This window comes from Staurois parvus, unplaced genomic scaffold (assembly GCF_062004578.1).
Source record: "Staurois parvus isolate SC_StPar_1 unplaced genomic scaffold, SC_StPar_1.0 ptg000283l, whole genome shotgun sequence".
Lineage (NCBI taxonomy): Eukaryota > Metazoa > Chordata > Amphibia > Anura > Ranidae > Staurois > Staurois parvus.
Genome location: NW_028318079.1, coordinates 1,154,692 through 1,180,696, shown reverse-complemented (window position 1 = coordinate 1,180,696; position 26,005 = coordinate 1,154,692). Strand labels below are relative to the sequence as shown.

General features: G+C 37.8%; 1 protein-coding gene across 15 annotated transcripts in view; it reads right to left on the bottom strand.

Moving 5' to 3' along the window:
- The window catches only part of CADPS (calcium dependent secretion activator), a 610,020-nt gene that overhangs the window by 126,477 nt on the left and 457,538 nt on the right, over window positions 1–26,005 (bottom strand). For 9 of the 15 annotated variants that reach the window (XM_089682027.1, XM_089682014.1, XM_089682015.1 and 6 more), the window contains 3 exons: window positions 19,306–19,447; window positions 10,387–10,524; window positions 5,135–5,290 (listed from right to left, as the gene is read on the bottom strand). In XM_089682027.1, coding sequence (XP_089538153.1) covers window positions 5,135–5,290; window positions 10,387–10,524; window positions 19,306–19,447 — 436 coding nt within the window. The remainder of the gene's footprint in view (window positions 1–5,134; window positions 5,291–10,386; window positions 10,525–19,305; window positions 19,448–26,005) is intronic. The other 6 variants (XM_089682020.1, XM_089682023.1, XM_089682021.1 and 3 more) reach the window with 1 other exon arrangement.

Here is a 26,005-nt window from a genome sequence, read left to right as displayed (position 1 = left end):
ATGATAATATGGCAAATTTTGTATTTTAATATTCTCTGACCAAATAAATTATCATAAAATGTGACAACACCAAGCAGATTACTTAACTTGACGATAGAAAGTACAACATTTTTTGTGTTGTTTGTGTATCATAAATATAATTTAAAACTCTCAAAGTCTATTTTTCTGCACTGGAAACTGCCTGTTAGCTATTAAAGGGGCAGTGACTTTCCCTTAGCCACTTAGTGATAAATGATGGATTAAATATTTCTGCTTTGGGCCATTCAAAATATGGGAACACTAATTACTAAACATTATCTGTAAATAAAGCATTCAGCGCTGTAGGGGGTGGATTAAACAAATAAATAGCAATCTATCTTAAGAGGTCAAATAAGCAGGATCAGAAACTTTAGCAAAGAAAACAAATGCATAAGATTGGCAGTTTACTGCTGGCCTTTTTTTGCGACACTTTAAGCCGTTTGGAAATGTAATATCGTCATGAATAATAATGATAGTGACAATGTTACTAAGAAAAATATCTCCACAAATATGGCTTTGAGGATGACTTTTTAGCTTGGATCACAGCTCTCTATGTCCAACCATATGCCTTGAATAAAATATGCAGGTCTTTGTTCTGAACCCTCCACTATTATCCCAGGAACCCAACAGGGCTGACCCTTATAATTTTAGCTCTAGAGTTCCTTGCTAATGCGATTCGAATGAACCTTTCAATCCGAGACCTTGAATCTCAAATACACAGCATAAGATCATGTTATCTGCAGACAATATCATACTGAAAAATACTTCTCCCCACATTACTCTGCCCAACTTATTTCATACTGGTGAGCATCTTGGAACTCGGGGTCAAAAAAACCAAGTCAAAAATGCTAAATATATTCCTCAACTTCCAACTCCTCCAACCAAACTATTATTTCACTTGGTCCACAACATTGCCCTATTGAAGTATTCATATAACTTACTATACAAAACAAACTACTCTCCCCTCTTCAGGAAACTCTCAACCCCCTTGCATGTTATGCCCACAACATGGTTTGGTAGAATACACGCCATCACAATATCTCACCAAATACCTTCCAAAACTGCTTATTATTTCAGGGTCCTACCAATTACCATACACAGCCACATTATGTGCACTTAACAGAGGAAGTTTCTAAAATTCATACAGTATTTGTGCAGGCCGAGATGAACTGCTCACGTTCTATATTACCACAAACTGACTGACAGACTTATTGTCTCAAATTGAGCAAGTACGTAGCAGCCCATATAGCACCCTTAGTGTCCTTCCACGTAATCCATGAACTGCCTAAATGGTCCTGTCTGAATATCATAGACAGTTCGACTATTGCCATCTACAATATGATTTGTAAAATTCCAACTTCCAGAAGTGCCATACTGGACCTCACTTTGCAACTTTGATTTCACTCCACCTTCTGCTATCATGTATTCTATATAACCTCCTCTTCCTCCCAGGCTATTATAACCCCCTTGATCTTTCGATGGTGGAAAATGAATGATATTAAATATGTGAACAGTCTTTTATTGATAGACAATATTAAATTCTTCCAAGACCTTAAATAAACAGATTTATTTCAGATTTTTTCAAATTAATCATTACATTTGGCTGTTAAATCATCATATAATCCTGAATCAAAACTCGCCCAACCGCCCTTGAGTGAGCTTTATTAAACAGACCAACCTCTGACTTTACAAACACAAAAGAAACCTAGTTATTCCGATATTTTTAGCCTCCAGGAATACTATCTTTGAAGACTGGAAGCAGCCAAACCCCCCATTCCAAAACAATGGTTTGGCCTCATCTTGAATATGCAGGTTAGTTTTAATCACCAATCCTCAGGAAAGACTTTGTTAAATAAGAAAAAGCTCAGTGAAGGGCCATACATTGAAAAAGGACCTCAGGCATAGGAACTGATTGCATAGATTACAATTATTCACCCTGGAAAAGGGGCGCTTAGGAGGGAATATGATTTTAAAGTACAAATACATATGGTTCCAGTAACTGTAATAAACTGTTTAAGGTCCCTGAATAAGACATGCAGCCATGATTTGAAGTTAGAAGAAAGAAAAAGAAAACACCGTTACCGGAGATTGCATTGTAAAAACCTAAAAAAATGACAACGTGAATGCTCACAAAAGTAGAAGATAAATTAAAATGATATACACTAGCCACAGTCCAGTGCAGAAATCATGTGACTTGTCGTGCAATGCCTCAAAGCAGGCTAGCTGAGGCATTTTGGAAGTGTGCTCCCTTCCTCAGAGCTAAGCTGGCCAGCACACATACTGCTATCTATCTATCTATCTATCTATCTATCTATCTATCTATCTATCTATCTATCTATCTGTATATTGTCTATCTATCTATCTATCTATCTATCTATCTGTCTATTGTCTATCTATCTATCTATCTATCTATCTATCTATCTATCTGTAAATAAGCATGACCACATTTATAGCAATGTATAAAAACATCAAATGTACATGACAATAATGATAGTGGTAATAATATGAGTAATAATAAAGACCTATGTGTGAATTTATATATATGGAAAATATAAATAAAAAAAATAGAAAATAAATAAATATATATCTATATATAAAACCTAACTTGACTGTAAGTATCAAAAACATCAAGGGAGAATACATATTTCCAGTGAAGCCATAACTAAAAAGTTGGATCCCCAAAAGCCTGCTACATAAGAGCCTGGACACCGGATCTTTCGGTCAAACCTTTGGGAGAGTGTGCCCAAGCGATGTATCCAAAACGTCTCTCTCCTACCAAGCTTGCGGTAATGTATCCCTATGTCACCCATAATCGATATATGTGCCTTCACTCATGGAACTGGGTCCATCTTTGGCTTGAGAATCCTCACCCATGGGATTTGCATACTTCATTCTGTACTTACTGTATACATCCCTCTTTCCCTGGAATTTTTTCTTCAGTATAGTAATCTTGTATACGAGCGCATGTCTTTCTTAGCCAATAGAACTGCTCAAAGGGCACATTCCTGATCCACCTAGGGTGGTGGTGACTGTGGGCATGCAGGGACGAATTTTCTGACGATGGTTTAAAGTAGGTCCATGAGATCATATGGGAATCTGCATCCACCATCAGCTACAAAACGAGAAAAGCAAGCCTATGGCTGTCCACCACACAGGTGAATTGAATAGTGTAATGGTTGTCCTGTGAGAAAAGAATCCAACTGATAGTCCATGCCATCCCAAATAATTAGGATGTCATCTATATAGTGTGCATTCCAGGTTTGCTCTAAAGGGACTGTTGGTCCAAATGTAAAATTGCTCCCAACAGCTCATGCACAAATTGGCGTAATTCAGGGCGAACCTGGCCCCCATAGTAGTTTGCCTATAGAACTTGTCTGCATTTCCTGATATGAGGAGGGCTGCATCACCTGAACATTTTTGAAAGATGTCCACTTGTTGCTACCTATAGTCTGTTGTATTCCAGAACTTTTGGGCAGTACTCTAAGTGCTGGGAGTGATTGTGTGTTTTGTGCTTAAAGGAAAGGAAGTTTAACCTTAGATTATGAAGAGTTTTTTGCTGTTAGGGCAGTTAAACATGGAAACATGGACCCCCCCCCCCCCCGCTAGTAGAACAAGTTAAGAGTGCTGGCAACTTTAAAAACATTTAGATGTCTTCCTCAGGAAGCAGAATATACAGGGCTACGGGAATTGTTAGAGAATAAAAAATCACACATATACACACATTGGTTGAATTCGATGGACCTATGTTTGTATACAATATGTAATAATGTAAGTCTAATTTTCTCTGAAGTTAAGCATGAAATGATCTAGCAGGACTTAATATTCTACCTAGAGTTCCACTTTAATCTGCTTATATTTTACCTCCCTTGTTTCCTAGCTTCCCTTCATCTCCCCTTTTAAATAAATCCTTTCTGTTTTCACTACATATCTTATTTTAGACCCAGTGATGTCATGACTGGGCATCTGTGAATCTCTGTGTAGTGCCGGCAAATCATTGATGGTGGGAGGGGCCAGCAGGGTGCTGTATATAGCTTCCTGAAAACATCATAGCACCCTTCATTAGTACTCCTCTCCAGAGCCCTAAGACCTGGTGCAAGCAGTGGACTGGCTCTTGGGAGGAGTTATGCAAATATTAAAATGCCTTGAAACGTGAATGTTAGTCCAGAAGAGTAGGCATTCCTAGATAGGCTGCATTTAGGTAATGCTCACATATGACTCCATGACTAAAAAAATTGCAATATGATTCTAAGAGATGAAGCTAGAGAAGAAAGGGCTAAGTTAATAACATGCTGGATATCCTCCAGCCAGGAAATGAGGTAGATTTCATCTGACTTGCTGCAGCTTCCACACCATGAAAAGCTCAAAGCATACAGTCAAATCAGAGTAAGCAATTTCGGTACAGGAGAGGGACCTGTACAACTGTGCAAGACTGAAGGTAAATCTGGAGTTTAGTTTTAATAATGAATAGCCTGTATCAGTAGTAAATGTAATAAGTAGTAATTTTTTTAACTTTGATGTTTAAACTGCACTTTTCAATTATCAAGAATAAGAGTTTCTTATTTTCTTTTTTTTAATAGAGTTAGGTAGTGCCATAGGAATACACATACTGTACTAACCCAAATGGATGTAGGGACAACAGATGGTTGCCCTGTCATAGAATGGGCTAAGAATAGTGCAACTGCATCTGGGGAAGTCTGCTTAACAACATTTTTGAGGAAGTTAAAATTTTTTGGATGATTTCCAGTTCCTTTGTGAACAAAAATCATACTGCACTGCACAGGGCTACCAGATCAAGTACACAGAGGATGTTTTGGAGACCTTATCATTTTTTTCTGAATATTCAACTATATACCCACTGGAAAGGTTATAGATCACTGTTTTTGCCAAGGAATTTGGAAAAATGTTGGTACCATGTAAATATCAAAATATACAAAATTAAATGCAATCATAAGTATACAGAAACTCAAAGGCTCTAAGGATTTTAGTTATGAAAAGTATTCCAAAAATCATTTAATTTTATTGCTCATAGCAGCCAGAGTCCAATTTACATTTTCAATTTTTCTGAAACTTTTCTGATTAGCCCACATTTCATAAAAACACCCAGAAAAAGCCATACCTTTTGACACATGACTCAATCATGTCGCTTGCCATCAGTTTAAGGCGCTGCTCTAAGTGCTTTCCAAACTCTTCTTCAGGCCAGTGGAGGTCACGAATAAAGGTTTGTAGGGCATCAAGTTTCCAAAATAAGTCTTCTGATGTAGCTGATCCATTACTGGCAGGGTAACAGGAGAAAACATTCTTAGATTGGATGATTAACACACAGCCCGATGTGGAGAGCATTTTCTGTGAAATTTGGCCCATTATCTTTCGCTATGATACTTAGATTAACTGTCATCTCCAACATCGGGACTGCATTTTTTTTTTGTTCCTATTCTAAATTTTATTTGGAGCAAAACACAACAAAATTAGACAAAACTGGATAGTTTGTAAGCAATTCTCGTCCTTAATTAATAATCACATCACTGTATGTAGTTATTGAAATTAAGGATACAAACTGGGGAAGACAATCCTTGATTGTTAACCACCACATCAAAGTAAGTAGTTGTTAACAATCAGGGTTCCATGCACGTCTGTAAATATACTATTAAAAAGGATTCAAACTAGGTAAAAGGTTGTGCTAACTAGTGGTGAGCGAGGTCATCATTCCAATTGCAAAAAAAAAACACCTTAACTTCTAAGATGAAAAAAAAAAACATGTAAAAAGACATTTTGACTCAGTGCTTTGGAATTGCATTAACCAATTATTATTATTGTTATTATCATAGTGTTTTGTAGTTACCTCCTAAGCATACTATTAATAAATACACTGATTTTATTAAAATTTTTTTTAGCATATTCAGAAACTCATGTTCATTAGCCTATTTCCAACATTTTCTTTCTCGACAATTATACTATCAAAGAGAATTCCCTCCTCGCATACCACTAACGCTAACACAGCAATTTATCAGATGTTATACACACCATGCAGTACCACTTGTACTGACATCCTCTATAGAAACAGATTAAAGTAGGCGTTTCTATTATGACAGATGCCAGCTGCATTGAGTTAATGCTGCAGAGCAATACATAGCTAAATGCACATGTAGCTATTGCAGGGTGAAAAAAAAACAAAATCATACTCCCAACATGCCAAGGATCTTGAGGTCCTGCTTCAACAAAAGTTATGATTTAGGAATAAGTCATATTACTACTCAGAGAGGTATCTGATAAATGGTAAAAAACTGTGTCTTGATAGTGAAGGTAATTCAGGAAAACAGGCGCGTCAAAAGATATTCAACCAGGTAATTTGGCTCTATGATGGTAAATATTTTGCTATGTAGGTGTCTCAGTTCTACAAGCACATTCCTGCAAACAGTTCTCTTCCAAATGAAGGCTTGGAAAAATGTATATTTTTGAAATCTAAATTGAATTTTGGAACGATAAAGGTTTATGTTTTAAATCACAGAATACACACAAATGTAATAATTGGTGTCTATTGCTACAACATTTTGACACCCATCTGCCTTCAGAATTATTTCAAATTTCTTGTCGTTTTTTTTCCTCTTCTTTATGTTTTGTAATGTCACAATTGAAATGATTCCCATGCCTAATTTGGATTTCATTGATTGATTAAAGCCATCATATGCTCAGTTTACTGGTTTATATCTTTTCCAAGAAACAGTGTCACACATCATGCACAGAGGGGGGAAAAAGCCTCAGTTACCAATGCCTAATCTACCTTTCTCCAATATAGTAATCATAGCATGAACATGACATTTATTTCTTTGTCTGGTTATAAATCACAATAGAATAAATTAAATTTATAGAGATATTGCCACAAGATGAGATGCGTTGCCGATGCCATGTGCCAATCTGTTTAATAGATGATCATGTGTTGCTAATTATTTTATAAATATTAGAAATAAAAATGTTATCATCATCATTAATTGTTTATTATAGTTTAAAATGTAGTTATATAATTTTATCATTAACATCAAGGTTAATTTAAAAAGTCGTAACTATGTAAATGAATGCACTAATGTTGACATTTGTTGCTATTGTTTATTTTTTTCTATTTTTATTTGGAAGGGGGCAGTTTATGTTCTTTAAATCATTACAAGGGATTTTTCTGAAAGTTAGTATTCACTCAGCAAATGCAAATTCTTTTAAAACAGCCAATCAGATTAAGATGGGTCATTTTTAAGAGAATATTTTTATGCTGTAACAAAAAAGGGTATTTGCTTTAAACATCCAAGTGTCTACAGAGTCCTGAAAGAAAACTTTGATCACGCTGCATATTCGGGTACTTGACCTCACCAACACCTTTTTCTAGCACTGATAAACAATAAAGCTTGGTGTCCTAACTGCCTCTTGCCTGATAGTTAGAACATGAAAGAGCAGCAGAACATTGAGAGGGTAATCACTCTGCTCTGCCCTTCTTTAAGTATGCTCATCTGACAGCACTCTGCAATGCAACAGAGGCCTAACTGGTACATATGTCTGCCCATTCCTGTCTTTGGCTGAGTACTGGTGTACAGGGAATTAAGAGATGGGATTTATGACTGGCAACCTGAAAGAGGTATCTTACATTTTCTTTGTTTTTCATTCTGCAATGGTTGATTTGAGCTTATCTAAATGGTTAGCACTTTCGCCTGGAGTACTAGGGTTGTTGGTTCGAATCCCAGCCACGGCACCACCTGCCTGGAGTTTGCATGTTCTCCCTGTGCCTGCGTGGGTTTCCTCCGGGTACTTCGGATTCCTCCCACACTCCAAAGACATGCTGGTAGGTGAATTGGCTCCTGTCTAAATTGACCCTAGTATGTGTATGTATGGATGTAAGTTAGGGACCTTAGATTGTACGCCCCTTGAGGGTTAGGGACTGATGTGAATGTACACTATATATGTAAAGCGCTGCGTAAAATTGATGGCGCTATATAAGTACCTGAAATAAATAAATATTCAGGGAATCACACTGTATAATACTGTACTTTATAATTGGAATGCAGCTAAAAGTTCTTGTGTCTCTAAAATATTTTTTAATCAAGATCTCAAATATCTCATGATTTTAATCTGGTCTACAAAAAGCATAGTGATGTGCATGACCAGCTTTCTCTAGCACAGAAAAGGAATACAGCTTGGTCATCTTACTTCCACAGCTAATTACTAAAAACAGTGGTATACTGAATCTACCTTCATGTAATCAAGTTCCCGGGGTTATACTTACATCAATACAAAGTCCTGATTTGCTCAGGCTGCCCTGCTTCCCTTTCCTGGAATACGTTTTGGTATGTAGAAGAATCAAATGAATAAGGCATATTATGTGTTGAATGACATTAATTTTGAAGGGCTGCAAACCTTGCAAATACAACCCACCACGTGTGCATTAAAGTGCACAACAATGCACAGATGGATGGCAACCATCTGTGCTTTGTGTTGCAGTGAGTTGAAAAAAAAAGCAAAATTTTTTGCATGTTGTTGTGTGTCGGCAGCGCACTCAAAATGAATGGGATGCCTTCACACAATGCATGTTAACATGCAAAATGCCACATGTTAACATGCATGTGGTAATACACCACTGTGCACCAGGACCACGTGAATGGAGCTTAATTTTTAAACTGCTTTGAGCCTTAAAGCATAACTTCACCCAAAAGGGGAAGTTTTTTTAGGATTTGCACGTTTAGGGCCTGCTCCCACTTTCACTGCAACCGCCTAGGTTATTAAAAGTGGAAGTTGTCCTCACCCCCTCCCTCCCCATACCCTTCTGGGATATGTAACAGGTCACAGAAGACTACAGGACCATTCACAAGGTGAAGTGCTACTCATGCATGCGCAGTGGGCACATGGCTGTGAAGCCGCAAGCTGTCACAACCGGATGTCCACACTTAAGATGCCGGCGCTGGGGAGAGAGGACGGCCAGTGAAACCAGCTGCTGTAAGCACACTGCTGGATCGAGGGACATGTGAGTGTCTGTTTTTTTAAAAATCAGCAGCTACAGTTTTTGTAGCTGCTGACTTTTATTTTTTATGTTTTGACTGGAGCTCCGATTTAAGCTGCTCAAAGTAGGTCATTGCACACAAGGCAAACTCTCATGGGAGCCCCACATAGGGCTCTAGAAACTTGAAATCTTGGCCTGACCACTCTACTTTTACTGATAGTACTTTTATACAATTATTTACATAAGAGAAGTACAAGTACTCACATTCCTGGCCTCCTTCTATAAATACTAGGTGCTTGGATGTTGTGCTGACCATCTTTCTTTAACACCATCTGATTACTGACCCATATAAATCACGCACATAGCAAAAATCAGGAATGTTGGAAGTGCTTATCTGCATGCTTGTTTTTGGTCAGTGACTTTAAATAGTAAAGTAAAAAGATACCAATGAAAGAAAGTAGCATTTTAAAAAGTCAAGATGAGTAATGGCAGCCTCCACTTATTTGTCATGACAGGTTCCCATTAAAGTGACTCTTTAAAGGGAAAACTATGGTGTTTCCATTGCTGGCACTGGTTTGAAAATGGTAGTTGCTTTGCTTTGTCTGGCTTCAATATTTTTCAGTCACAGAACCAGTATGCTGTAAATGAGTGATAGAATTTTTTTTCTCTATACTAATTCCAGCAGTGAAGGCAAAACAATGCCATGATGGCCTAAAAACTGACATTCCCAAAGGAGGTCAACAAAACCAGCTCGCACACTTTTCTAATGGCAAAGTCACTTTAAGGCCTTACATGTTACAAAAGTCTGTAAATAATTTAAAAGAACATATTTCATTTTTGATTATGAAAAACACTTAACAGATGGTGAAAGTTTACGATAAAGTCTTCTAAATCTTTTCAATCTACATACACAGACATATGTTAAGATTTTGATGGGTAATTCGACACCTTTGTTTTAGATTTGTACATCCTTAAACAATATTACTTTTTTATTTTTTTATATAGTTTGTCATTTTGTGCTGGGACATGAATGGGTATACCCATCCACAGGGTGGATATCTATCATTTTTTCTATGAAATGTAATTTTTAGAAAAAATGCATTTGGAAATGATCTTCTGTATTTTTCATTTTGTTAAACTGTATGTTCAAATAATGATTTCATGTGTTTAATTGTATTAAACTATATCATTTTAGTTTGTTTTAATTTTCTTATTTGCTGCTATTAACATTTCGAATTGCATCGTTATGAATCTTTATGATTTAAAACCTGTGTTAAGTTGTGAAGAGCTTAAAAAAATTGCTACATTTGACGGCTTGTTAGAAATAATTAATACACATTCATGCTAAGACTGCTGCACATATAAATGAGGTCTAATGTGAAGTGAATACACACTCAGAATCATAAATTGCAGCCATCCATGACGGTGCAGAAAAGCTAGGCATTTGTGGGAGGTTAACTGGTAGGGCTACAGGTACTTTAGGGAGATTCACATTTGGAAGATTCACATTGGGCAGATTACTTGTTAAACTCCTGTGGAAGAAACAGACAGAAAGAAAAAGATACTATAACATGACAATGCGGATGTAGCAAAAGCACAAAGACACTCAGAAAGAAACACAAAAGAAAGATCAAGTGTGTGAAAAGATAAAAAAAAAATTAAATTAGAATGCAACAGTTCAAAAAGAAGCATGAAGAATGGAATATTATCTACTTTCTAGAATAAAAAATGGCAGTTACTAAACAAACACATACAATGCACAATTCACAAAATAAAAGCCACAAAATGCCACAATAACAAAGTTTCATATGCATCGCAAAAACAAGCTGCAAACCTCATCCGTAAGTAATGAATTAAAATGATTTCAGCGTGACCACACAGGTGATTTTAGCAAACATCAATTACAAAAAGTGTTGTGGAAAACTATAAATAAGACATGCTGAATATTTTTGTATGTATAGAAAATATTCATAAAGAAGTTTGTATAGCTGAATTTGTTACTACTGTTTACCATTATCTGGGCTGAAAAAAAAAAATACCGTAATTTTCATACATTTTTCATAATTTACATTTAGTGAAGGCAGCCATTTTGTGTTTGGAACCCCTTTTAATCATTGGAAGTGGCTGCCTATTTATTTAAATGAACTGAAAATGCAATATAAGGCAATATGAGAGCCTTCACCACCCAAACAAAAAACAATTCATTAAAACTAAAATAAAACATTAGAAGAAAAAGACAGAAGAAAAACATTCAAGTCAGACCTGGACTATTTTGCTGCTTTCCAAAGGCGCCAATGAAATCCCTGCATCTCACTGTTGCCTACTGGAAGAGCTGAGTAAAATCTCTCCCAGTATGGAGCAGTGAGGCCCGATGTCACCAGTGCCTTTAGGAACTGTCTGGAAGCCCAAGTTATTTTTTCTTCTAATGATCTTTTTAAGCCTTTAACAGGTGCTCTTTATTGGTGGGGGACCTCCCTGAGATAAGTGGACCTTGAATTTTCATACAGGGTCTCCACAGGTTGATTATTATTCAACAGAACACCCCTAAAAGAAGCATAGATATATTTACCTTTCTGTAAGCCTATGTATTAAAAAGTCACTACTTCTCTGCTCCCCAGTCACTGCAAGTATTCTACACTTCTGGATATGTAAAATACTTGCTCTTCCACCGGTCACTGTACCAAAGAAAAGAATGTGCCAATCCTGCGCCACCAGACCTGTAATCCAATTCTCTGCTAATTCCCTTTAAAAAGGGGGGGGGCTGCTAGCACAAAAAGTGTTCCCACTAAAAAGATATGCACTCCAATAGGTGCATTGCTGCACCTCCCTAAACAACACCACTATTTTATATAAAACTAAATATTATTATAGATCATGATAAGGTATATTTGTAAATACATATATTCAACAATCCCCCATCACGTAACAGATAACTGATATGTGTGAAAGTGCTAAAATTCAAGTGCATGAATTGCTTCTTCACAATCTAAACTAGAAACTCACATGAATTATAAGTTAAAATAAAAGAGCTCAGAATAAAGTGCATATACAATAAAAAGTCCACATAACTGTGTGATTTCCTTATATTTTCTTATAAAGTCCACGTGCTCTCTCAAAAACATGCATGTGGGCGTTATCCTCCACCATTCAAATCTGTGCTCACCTCTCCCTCTTACAGGTCAACTCACCTGTGTCTTTTTAATAAGGATCCTGGAGCAATTTTTTCCCACAAATAAGCTCTCTCCCAACCGATGGCTTGTACTCCGTACCTGAAATGGATTCTTCAGCTTTCTTTATTTCTGGCTCTTTAAATGTGCAATCTTTGGTCTGCACTATAATCTTACACGAAGAAAGGTGCCCCCATGGTGAAGTATCAAAGGCAATCGGTTTATTTAAATTAAAAATCTACTTTTTACAATTGATTTTTTTTTTTTATATGAAATAGTGGTGTTTTTTAGGGAGGCACAGCAATGCACCTATAGGAGTACACAATGGTCACTGTAGCTCCTTCCGCCAGCCCATATGTCACTAAAGGATATACAAGCCAAGGAGAAGAGCCATGGCAGCTGGCATGGAGTGAAGATATTCATCAGATGGTCGAATACTTGCAGTGGCTGGTAGTGAAGATGCAGATGCTTTACAATATAGGGACTGCCAAAAATTAAGTATACTAATACTTCTTTCACAGGTGAGCTATTGAGTAAAAGTGACCCTTTGGTGAGAGGATCATTTTAAGCACAATAGTGACTTAACTGAAATACTTGACATAACTGATATTACCCACAAAATGGCTCTCTCCATCATGCATACAACTCCAGTACAACTTGTACCTGCTTGGAAAGATGTTCAAACTGGCACAAAAAAATATCACATTACTGAAGCTGAGTTTAGATTCCTGCTCCGGCCCCCCAAAAAACATTACTAATGTATGTAAAAAGTAAGTGTCGTATGTTAAAGTCCCTGTACCTGGGAATATATGTTTTCATTTGGCATTTTAGAAACTAAACTGAAGCTAAATTGAAGCTAAAAATGCAACATTTCGTAGTCAATAACTTTGTGCATTGCACCCACATGGTGGTTTAGTAAATGAGATGCTCAAATGATTCCTTTAAAGGAATTACAAGGCAATAAATGTATATCGATATTTGTGCTGCAAACCTATTTTTTTTTAAATGGGACTTTACCCAAACTGCCCCTGTCCCTGGACAGCAGAAAAGGTCTGAAAGGGTATAAAATAAAGCACCACTCCAGCCACATCTAAACACAACACTGAATGAGTTTCCAATCTATTTAAATGCTGGAAAAATCAGTTTATTTAAATTAATATATATTCACATATGGACCCTTATTGACACCAGGTGGTTGAATCCCTCTTTTAAAGTGGAAGTCAGAAAATTAAGCCCCACTAGATCACTTCAGGCTGGCCCAATTTGCAGGTATAGCGATGAATACATGAAAAAACATGAAAAATAAGTGCCTATACTGTTGAAAATCCAATAATACACTGTCTCACCCTGCTGTGCACATGTTCAGTTTCTCCCTGCTTTTAGGCACTGTACTGAATTTATAGAGGCCGATCTGCTGACAGCCTACAGATTTAATGCTGCTCACAACTCTGGACTGCAGGAAAATGGCAGCCTTCAAGCAAGAAGAAACAGGAACAATGCAAGAGGCAGTTTACAGCACACACTATTTTTGGTAACATAATTAATAATGTGCAATGTATGTTTCTTGCCAAATAACATTATTTTTATCAAGTTGTTATGGGTAAAGTTCCATTTTAACAAGGAAAGTCATCTCTGCTTTCTCCTGTCTGCAAGTTTCCTGTTAACACATGTGCTGAGCAGAGCCTGAATAGTTGTGAGTGCTACCTGCCCTCTGCTAGTTTGAATGCTGCTGAGCAATGGATGAAAGGAACTGATATCAAAACAGATTTAGGTACTTATTTCAGCTGTATATTGAACACAACAATTATTTTTAAAGGAAAACACAACAACCAAATATGTTTTTTAATATCTTAGTGAAGTTCAGACTTGAAAAGTGGTCATTTGCCAAATTTGTGCACTATTTTATTGGAGCAGCAGAGGTAGAAATTTATGCAATACACCGTCATCTCATAGAAAATCCTACTCTGTGTTCTAATTTGCACTGCCTTGTTGTGCAGCATAGATTTTAATAAAGTTCTATTTGAGGGGGCAATTGGTCCCTAGAAGCTTTAAAAAATTGAAAAACGGCCACAGCTACTTTACTAACTCAGTGTCTGATGATGTCCCCCACATACCCTCCTATTCTGCACCACTTCTGTTCTGAGTTCAGTGATACCCATCATCATTCAATATACTTCCTGTGATCCCAGGATGCCATGGGGCTGCCCATGCCCTTGGTTCTCAGGAGAATGCTGCAGGGAATGGTGCCTTATAATGACATGTTGCTGATCAGTGCAGCATTTAGGGTCCCACCTTGGAAAAAAGGTTTGTATACAGATATTTTTAGGGGTTGCAGGTACTCCAATAGGGAGGAGTGGACAAATGGCAAGTGTGGCAAGTGCTGAATTAGAAGGGTTGTGCTAGGGAAGACTGTGAAGAATGCTTAGTGGTTCTTAAGAACATTGGACATAACACTGGTCACATTTTAACACTCCAACCAATAGTCAAGATGTGACTAGGACTCTCTATGGTCAGCTTTACAAGCCTCCTTGCATCAACTCTCAAAATGCAGAAATACTTCATTTGATGTCAATAGTTATTCCTTTCTCTTCTTTTTATATTTTGGAGGGGACATATACAAGTGTGGTTTAGAACAATTAAGCGAACTTGTCATTAAGAGACGCATAAGCTCATGAATACATCCCATATGTCCCCTCATTGTTTGGTGGCTCAAGACATGTTGTAATAAATATGCTTTATGATCTCCAGAATTTCTAAAACACAACACAGAAAGAGTTGGATTTGACTTATATTGTCTTATTTTGTGTTTGCTAAACAAATGAATAAAAAAAAAATATGCGAGGACATTATTAACATCCATTGAAATAATTTCTGAAAGAATTAAAAATAGAAAATGTCAAAGAATTAGCTAAATCTATCTATCTATTTATTTATTTATCTATTTATTTATCTATCTGTCTATCTTTGTGTGTCCTGCAGGGTCATCAAAACAAATAAAAAGCCAATAATCTTATATTATGTAATTAAAAGGCCATTCCAATGAAAATAATTCCTTATCATCAAAGCAAAAATACATGCCACAGCTTATTGTATGCTTTAGGGCATCAGGCATTATAGTTGATATTTAAACCAGACTTCCCAGGAGTCACTCTGACCATTTTAAGAGGGTTTAAATCTAACTACACTGCTCAAAAAAATGAAAGGAACACTTTGAAAACACATCAGATCTCAATGGGGAAAAATATCATGCTGGATATCTATACTGATATGGAGTGGGTAATATGTTAGGAACGTAAGGATGCCCCATCGTTTGATGGAAATGAAAATTATCAACCTGAATTTAAAGGCACCCCGAAATTCACAGTGAAAAAATTATGCGGCAGGCTAGTCCATTTTGCTGAAATTTCATTGCAGCAACTCAAAATGGTACTCAGTAGCTTGTATGGCCCCCACGTGCTTGTATGCATGCCTGAGAACATTAGGGCATTCTCCTAATGAGAAGATGGATAGTGTCCTAGGGTATTTGCTCCCAGATCTGGACCAGGGCATCACTGAGCTCCTGGACAGTCTGAAGTGCAACTTGGCGGCTGGACCGAAGCATGATATTCCAGAGGTGTTCTTTTGGATTTAGGTCAGGCAAGTGTTTGGGCCATTCGATGGTATCAATTCCTTCATCCTCCAGGAACCACCTGCATACTCTCGCCACATGAGGCATTGTTATGCACCAGGAGGAACCCAGGACCCAGTGCACCAGCGTAGGGTCTGAAAATGGGTCCAAGGTTTTCATCCCAATATCTAAGAGCAGTCAGGATGCCATGTTCTAACCTGTAGAGGTCTGTGCATCCCTCCATAGATATGCCTCCTCAGACAATCACTGACCGACCACCAAAACAGTAATGCTGAATGATGTTACAGGCAGCATAATGTTCTCCATGGCTTCTCCTGACCTTTTCATGTCTATCACATGTGCTCAGGGTGAACCTGCTTTTATCTGTGAAAAGCACAGGGTGCCAGTGGAGGACCTGCTAATTCTGGTGTTCAATGGCAAATGCCAATCAAGCTTATGGTGCCGGGCAGTGAGCACAGGGCCCACTAAAGGACATCACACCCTCAGGCCACCCTCATGAAGTCTGTTTCTGATTGTTTGGTCAGAGACATTCACACTAGTGACCTACTGGAGGTCATTTTGAAGGGCTCTGGCAGTGCTCCTCCTGTTCTTCCTTGCACAAAGGAGCAGATACCAGGTCTACTGATGGGTTAAGGACCCAGCTCTCCTAGAGTAACTGCCTGTCTCCTAAATTGCCTCCATACTCTTGAGACTGTGCTGGGAGACACAGCAAACCTTCTGGCAATGGCACATATTGATGTGCCATCCTGGAGGAGTTGGACTGCCTGTGTAACCTCTGTAGGGTCCAGGTATCGCCTCATGGTACCAGTAGTGTCACTGACCCTAGCCAAATGCAAAACTAGATAAAAACAGCCAGAAATAAGGAGTAGGGAAAAAAATGTCAGTGGCTTTTACCTGTAAAACCATTCATGTTCTGAGGGTCATCTCATTGTTGCCCTTCTAATGCACCTGTTGTTAATTTCATTAACACCAAAGCAGCTGAAACTGATTACCAATACCTCTGCTACTTAACTGACCAGATCAATATCCCAGGTGTTTAATTTACTTGATACTATACTCTGATTAAAAAGTGTTCCTTTAATTTTTTTGAGCAGTGTACAAACATAAGAAGATCTTTACCTAAGCAAGCAGATAATGGTTGGATTAGCAAATGACAATTTATCTAGAAATAGTCCATGACTTCTGCAGGCAACCCTTGGTTGAATAATGTTTTGGGAAAATCTATTATATAGATTTTTCTAGCTAATTGTTATTGTTCTTCTTTAGGTAACAAATAATCCTTAGGTGGTTAGATCTCCATTTTAGATATGTCCCCTATTCCCTGATAGATTTCTATTTAATATGCCAACAATGTTGGAGTGGGGATGAAGGGGTACAGCTAGGAACTGGCTACTGATAGATACAGGTAGATAGAAAAAACATTAGTGTTTATTGGTCTACCTTCTTAGCAAAGTGTTTGTGGTGGCATGGGGAGCATCACAGACTATCTGCATGAATAGGTCAAAATTTCCTTTGCTAAAAGCTTACATTTCTCTGAATCTGTTACATTTTGCCAAAATGTTCTCCCCAAATGGGGATAACATTGTCACCAGGACAAGAAGTAAGGTAAAAATCACCCATGTGGGGCCACAGACAACCTCTTCCCCCTTACTTTATGTAAAACTATCTGGTTGTTTGGGCTTAAAATATTTTTGGCAAAAGCTGACAATTATTTCTTTCACATCAATAATGGTACTAAATTGCTGTAAGCATCAATAATGTATTTATTTAAAAAATGCTAAAATATTGCATCAGTGAAGACCAAATTAAATGAAAAAAATTCAAAAGCAACCCATAAAGTTAAGGATCACCTCCTTTCAAAACTGTTTTTATTTTGGATAGAACAGGGAAGGAACCTCAGTCAGATTTATATTGCAGTCTGTGTCTTCTTAGTGACAGGAAGTCAGAGGAGAATGAAGTGATGGCAAGTTTATACAGTTAGGGAAAGCAACAAAACAAATTTTGGTTAGAAGCCTGGCCAGGTTTTTAATGCTGACTGTTCCTTCTTGTATTGGGGATCCCCACACTTCTTGTCCTGGAGTCAAAGGGTTGTCAATGGAACTCGCAGTGATGTAAAATCACCCCAGTGGTGCCACAGACAAAAATAAAAAACCACCAGGGTTTCCTAACCTTCCCTGAGCTTTATTCTGTTATGTATTAATAGGTGAAATAAACTGTTAATCCCGATGAGTTAACTGCAATTGTTAAACTGAAAAAAACTAGTAGACTAAATGACGTCTTCCTAAATTGACCATAGTGAACACATGAATGTGGTATTAAAGATATTGAGAGCTCCTTCAGGAGAACAGAATATATTGTATGATTTAAAGCGCACTGTGTGGTACTCTGTGTCAATGCTAGATATATATAGGAAATAAATAAAGGTAAATAAACCTAGAGAGTTGGGGGTGTAGAATAGAGAACTTTGTAAACCCTTCCCATTAAAGTAGGATTTGTTTAAGACATTTCAAAGGTCTGAGCATTGCTGCAGGTAATGTTTATAAGCTCACCTTTTAACTTGGTTTGCCAAATCTTAAAAAGTATATCTGGGTAAAATAAGAGAAAAAATTATGCCAGACATCCCTATAATGCATGCACATTTTGGCATGTCTGGTTTCTTTAAAAATGCTGCAAATACCTATTGATCTGTTTGAAATCCAGTGAGCGCCAAACTTCCTGTTTCGGCTGACAACCCTGCCACTGCTGCATTGAGATCCTAAGCAGTGGTATCAGCCCTGCCTTTGTAGTTCCTGCTGGACTACAAAAACCTCCTGCTCTCCCCATCTCCATACCATATGGGGGGGGGTGTATTCTAAAGTACTGCAAGGGAGAAATCAGACATGACTGACTCACTATTTAGGATTTCAATGTAGCAGTGAACTGTGAGTAGTGTATTGAATTTCTGGCAAGAATAAAGGGTATTTTAGTACTTACAGTGTTTTTAAAGTGAAAAAGAATGGGGGGAATATGCATGTATTTCAGGGATATATTGAGTTTCTTTTTCCCAAACATAACCTTTAAGGAAATAGAAGTACTAGCATGATAGGAACTAGTTATTCATTTTGGGACATGTTGTTTCTTTAAAAATGAAGTGCTACTGAGAGCAAGATGATATTAAACATATAGAAGAACAATGCTCAAATGAAAACTAAAATGTTTTAAATGACTTGTATAACATATCATTTTCAATAAACTAGAATAACAAACTAACATGTAGATCTTATCAAGGTCAGGTTTTACAAAATCTTATCATTTACAATTCATTTCAGATGTTATCACCATTAGATTTACATAAAAATACAGATCGAATCAAATAACCCTAATTTTTCTATATTGATTTTGATTAACACATTAAACATGGCACAAAAATGCTGGCAGACGACTTAGGCCTGGTGAGAATATAGAATGAATATTTCCATTTGAGTAAGAACCTCCATCCATCTGCTACAAAACTCCGATTGTATCAAAGGGTTCCTTACTTTACTGGCTCCCACGATTCACGCTCAAAGCCCCTGTGAATTGATTGTGCAATTGAGGATTCCATGAGGTCGACATATCTGACAACAAGTGGAGCAAACAGGTCTTGGAGATGTTTGTGGAATTTTCCATTGCATAAATTATCTAGAATTATAAGCATATCAGAATGCTGTTAATTGAAAAGCATGCTTAATTCACAAAACAGCACAGAACATGGGCACTTTACAGAAACGGATTTAACACTTTTTTTTAAAAGACAAAAATTCCGGCAGATTGTAAATTAGAAAAAAAATTACAACAATTTCTATCTTCTTTTGCAAAAGCAAAACTGTATTTTGATTTAATTCCACCAGAGGGACTGTGGATATTTAGAGGGTATACTTTTGCTGAGGAAAACAAAAATGCATTGAAGAGATTTCAACCTAAACGTCAGGCAGATATAAAATATACAAAATTAGTGCAGCTTTGTATTAATCATGAAAATTATTTTTTTTAATGCAATCTCATATACAGCAACACTTAGACTGGAAGAGGAAACAGCAGCACTGGGAGCCAATCAGGTATGCTGCATGCAAATATTTCATCTGCTGCTGTTTATTCACTGTCCAAAAGGCAGGCTTGCGGTGGACAGAGGACACCAGTTTATCCCTTCTGTGATTCATAACTTTAACAAAGAAAGTGGTATCATCCAACTGGCTGTATACATTGAACAGCTGAATTGACAGAAATGCAAAGCCTTTGGGAAGCAAACAGCTTCCATAAACTGTATGGATTTCATATGTGTACTTAATTGTTTGCTTGGAGTTCAGTTTTATGGCAACATTTTACTTCCTGGAGAAAATGACAAATTAGTCCCAATCACTTTTGACCTTCTGGGTGCTAAGTCTGAGGGTCTCCAAGATACAGGCATATGGTTGCTCCCAGCCATAAGAGAAAATTGCTGGGAGGAGACTAAGCTATTTGCATAACCAGAAAATAATATTTCTGTAGGGGTAGGGAGAAGGTGTACACAACACCCCCAATTTTCTCATTGTTGTCATAGTTAATCACATTTGGCTAGGAAATAATACCAAATTTTAAAAGTAAAACTATAGGCAAAACATTTTTTTCTCATTTTGGATAGAGTAAGGGAGGGTTATAACCCCTATCAGATTTTTTTTTTTGCAATCTGTGTCCCATTGGGGAAATTTACCTTCAAGTCCTGTCTAATAGCCAAAACAGGAAGTTAGAGGAAATCGCTACAAAATAAAGGGAATCCATTGGGGCCCCCAAGGTCATCGGAACTAGTTTTCCAATTGGAAGATTTCCTATCTATTACTGTTCTGGTGTCAACCCAAAATGTAGTATTGCCTTTTATTTTCACTTTTGATAACAGTAAACAAATAGAGAGGGTGAATCTCCCTATTGGTAGCAATAAAAATCTAACAGGTGCTCTAATCCATCTCCACTCTGCCAAGGACAAAGTTTTGCCTTTAGTTAAAGTGGAACGTCTCTCTCTCGGTCAACACTATTTTTAACCGCTTCCCGTCCACCCTATGGCAGAAATACTTCTACAGGGCGATATGAGTGCGCAAAGTCACGTATATATATGTGATTTTGCATTTCCGGGTAGGGGGTGTGAATGAGGCGCGACCATGCACCATACGCAGGCTGTCAATAACTGGGTCCAGGCCGGTGATTACTTGCCAGTGCCCAGTGATTGCCGAGGATCTCCGATGGGGAAGAGAACTGTTTGTAAACAAAACAGTTCTCCTCCCTGTCAGCTCCTGCACACTGCTTTGCACAGCACAGCCATACAAAGCAGTGTGCTTACAATGAAGCACAAACACACGGCCCCATAGTAAAACACCCCCAGCACACAGTTAACCCTTTGATCGCCCCTCATGTTAACCCCTTCCTTCCCAGTGCCATTAATATAGTGTCAGAGGGTTTTTTCGCATTGATCACTGTATTGGTGTCACGGGATGTCAGTAACACCAAGTCAGTTCCCCCCAGTGTCAGAATGCCCGCCACAGTCCTGCAGTCCCACTATAAGTCACTGATTGCCGCCATTACTAGTAAAAAAATAAATAAATAAATTCCAGTATATATAACGCCGTTTGTAAACGCTATAACTTTCAGGTAAACCATTTAATTTACACGTATTGGAAATTTGTTTAGCAAAAACATGTAGCAGAACACATTTTGGCCTAAATTTATGATGAAATCTGACTTTTAAAAATTTTTTTACTGGACATGTTTATTTGCAAAAAGCCAAAAATAATGTTTTTTTTCTCAAAATTGTCAGTCTATTTGCTTTCTTTTATAGCACAAAAAATAAAAAAACTCAGAGGCAATCAAATATCACGGAAAGAAAGCTCTATCCATGATAAAAAAAGGACGTAAATTTAATTTGGGTGCAGAGTTGCATGACCATGCAATTGCCAGTTAAAGTAAGGCAGCGCAGTAACGCAAAAAATGGCCTGGTCAGGAAGGGGGGTAAATCCTCCTGAGGGCAAGTGGTTAATCCTTATGCTGCTAGGATTAGTAAACAGATAGGAAAGTATATCACATTTACTTGTTTTAAGGTTTTTTTTTACATTTATCATTTATTCAGTTACTTCCTGGTTCCAAGCCTAGGCAAATGATGTAATACACCTCAGGAGTCTTCAGGAGGGGAGGATGCATTTTCTCAGCTAAGCACACCCTCCGGTCTGCATGCCTGAGCTAAGTGCAGATGGATTCTAAGAAGTAATTGCTACATGAATCATCTGCCCTTACTCAAGATAGCCACAACTAGAAATGCTAGGAGGTGTTTTTCAAAGTAATTTCTTAGCATAATAAAGCATGGAGACATAGCTTATATGTTTTTGTCAATACCTGAAAAAAACTAAAATTGGGCCTGTGTCCAAATATATATGGACCTAACTGTAAATCCATGGAGAGCTGAGGTTTCTCTGCTGAAAGTGCACCCACTGTGTGCTCCCAGCACAGTGACTGGGTTTCCATAGATAGCTCCTGGTCTCTAGTAATGATTCAGTGGGACCACCAGCAGGATTGAGCTGGAGACACCGATCATGTCCCAGCCAATCAGATTTCTCACATGGTCAGGCAATCTTTGCCACCCCCCAGATATAAAGACCCAGTTAAAGGGATGCTGGGGCTAGGAGGAAAGGGGTTTTGGTACTATTGGGTTTGTTGAATATATATAACCAATTTTTGTTTTGTTGACTTTGAAGACATTAGTGACATGGAGGTCAGCAGGAGGAACCAGTGTGTGCAACAGGACCCTAGATGTGCAGTAGGGGCTTTCTTATCATTATGCCCACTAGAGCATAAACTAAACCCAATTACTAAAATCTTATCAAAACTTCACCGTTTTAATATAATTTCAACAGGTGTTATCTACACTTACTAAATCTTCAGCTCTCATTTAAAGTGGATGCAAAGGCAAAACCTAAGTAACTCTAAATCTACTCTCAGCCACGTTCAAATCTATCTAGCCCTGTAAGGAAAAAAAAAATCACTATAATTACCTATTCTGCAGCCGCTCTTGTCCGGACTCCAGTGGCGCCCTCTGTGTGCAGGAGACAACTGACAATGGCTGGGAAATGCCTAGGAAGTGACCTCACTCATAGAGTTACTATGGGGTTTCCATTGTTGGCTGCCTCTCCTACACACTCCTACATCCTGAAGCCGCCACTGACAGCTCAAGGTGGGATAGGACCAAAGCGGCTGCCATATAGTGATTTTTTCTTTACAGGGCTAGATAGATTGGGCTTAGAATGTGGCTGAGAGTTAGTTTAGCGTTAGTTAGGTTTTGCCTTTACGTCCACTTTAAAAATGATTTGAAGGTCCTTGTTCAGGCGCTTCCTGTTATGGGGTGAAAACTGTCTACCAATGGTGCTCCTTCTCACTCTGTGACAGGCACCCCTGGTAAGACTAAAAGTGGCTGAGTTGACACAGGCATGGTCCACTGTCATACTAGTAGCCAATCCGGGCCATGATTTGCATCCACAGCTGGAGCGAGTTCATGTAAACAGAAAGTAGCCCAAGAAAAAAGGAGGAAATCACTGAGATGGAAAGATGGGGGTTATGGTTTAGATCTACTTTAAAAAATGCATTGAGTTTGCACTGGTTACAGCTGAACTACTTAATGTGGCACTAAAAATGATTGGTGGCTTTGCACTAATGCAGGCCATAGACGGTTCGTTTATCGGCCGATTTTTTGTTCGAAAGGATAATCGGCTGATTTTTCGTCCGAAAGAATAATCGGCTGATTTTTGCACTGTTAGTGGGATAATGGCATCGGCCGATTTTCGCGGTTCCTCTTCATTTTGTTTATCGTTCATTCTGGAAAATTTGTGAAAAACAGCCAATTTTCGCAATCATTGGTGGCAACATCGGCTTACAGAACGAATGATGCTTTGTTTTTTGGATAAACTAACCGTCTATGGCCTGCATTAGTCTTAGAATTTACCAGCAATTATGTCACAATGCTTTCTGGATCCCAGAAACCTTAGTAAAGACTAAACTGTCCATTTGCATTACACAGCAGCAGTGAATTGCATTCTTTTGTGGTGGATTTTTGAATTTTGAAGTATTTATCTGTGACAACAGCACAATTACATGCTTGAAATTATTTATTTCTTACCTTGACAAACAATTTACATAATACACAATAAAAATGAAATGTTGAGTAAATCAGGGTAACAAAAAACTAAAAAGCCACAGATGTGTTTTACAGTTAAATCAGTTCTATTTTTCCAGTATGTAATGCAAGGCATAATTTAACAAATCATTTAAATTAGACATATTTCAGGGGAAAAAAGCAATGGTTTTGAAAATTGGCTTCTGATACTTTCAAGACAGCAGGCAAAAGGCAGCAAATTATCTTTAGATTAGCAGATGGCTTACTTCTTAGTGCAGCAAATACTACCCTTTCCTTTCAGTCTAGCAGATGGAGTTGCTTAGGAGAGAGGAGGATCCTTTATATCGAATCCAATAATTTGAGGTCGCTGTTAGAGGCCATCGCACACACACGCATAATTGGACAGTTTACAGTTTTCTCTATTTACTGCATAGTTGAAAAAAATGATTCAGACTAGTGATATTAACATGTATTTAGAAACTTGAAATGCACTCAAACTAAATTATCTGTAACCTTATGGGCTAAAATGTGAAGTTTTTTTTTTCAGCTAACAAAACATGTTCTCTATTTATCTTGATCTCTCTTTTATTTAACTTAATTGTAATGTAGGACAGTGAAATAATATACTTGATAAATAAAATAATGGCTTATACAGCCTAATAAAAAAAATGTGTGGCCAAATTTTGATAATTGCCATGGTATTTATAAATAGTTGTATACAACTGTGTACAATTAAATATGGAATTTTGGCTTAAACATATAATTGTACTGTTTTTGCAGTTTTCATGCAGCAATAAGTAAAATTCGAACTGCATAGTAAATAAAGTCTGAACAAGCGCAAAGAATAGCATTTTGCTCTATCACCTGGATAAGTGAGACTATTTGCATACTGACGGTAGCCTATCTCAAAGTGATATTTTAGCTATTCTAAGAGGGTTGAATAGCACAAAAACCTATTTTATGGGCTAAAAGTTAGATCTTTGTTTTGGACATTCCCGGATCCTTCTACTGCAGCTAAAGTACCTTAAAATATTTGTGAGCCCAGCATTTTTTAAAGCCGGAAATAAGATAGGACACCCAAATTCCTTTACTGAGTTTGCTTTTACTGTAAATGAAAAAAAAATGTTATGTACCTTTTTTATTCTTTGATCTTCAACGCAATGCAATAAAGAAAACCCTGATTGGCTTACAGTTCTGCTACTTTCTTTCATAGCCTAAATGTAGCTATGCAGAGGTTACAGGAGACCATTACAAAGATGGATTAAGGAAATAAGGAATTATTTAAAACACATTTGAGTATTTTTAATGTACACATAATTGGAATAAAGAGGGTTCACTTATATCTATGAACTCTTACATTTTAAATAAATTAAATCCTCAATGGGGAGAGTAGGAACTGAATTATTAAGAGATAGAACATTTTGCTGAGTGATTCAACTAGAATTAGAGCTGAAGTTTGTTTAAAGTGTTACTAAACCCAGGACCCTGCATTCACTATATCTGGTCTCCCCGGACCCTGCATTCACTATATCTGGTCTCCCTGGACCCTGCATTCACTATATCTGGTCTCCTCAGACCCTGCATTCACTATATCTGGTCTCCCCAGACCCTGCATTCACTATATCTGGTCTCCCCGGACCCTGCACTCACTATATCTGGTCTCCCCGGACCCTGCATTCACTATATCTGGTCTCCCAGGACCCTGCATTCACTATATCTGGTCTCCCCGGACCCTGCATTCACTATATCTGGTCTCCCCGGACCCTGCATTCACTATATCTGGCCTCCCCGGACCCTGCATTCACTATATCTGGTCTCCCCGGACCCTGCATAAACTATATCTGGTCTCCCCAGACCCTGCATTCACTATATCTGGTCTCCCCGGACCCTGCACTCACTATATCTGGTCTCCCCGGACCCTGCATTCACTATATCTGGTCTCCCCGGACCCTGCATTCACTATATCTGGTCTCCCAGGCCCTGCATTCACTATATCTGGTCTCCCACAGTATACAGAACATGGAAGTGCAATTATTTTAGTAAATATAAACTGCTAAATACCTTTCCTCATC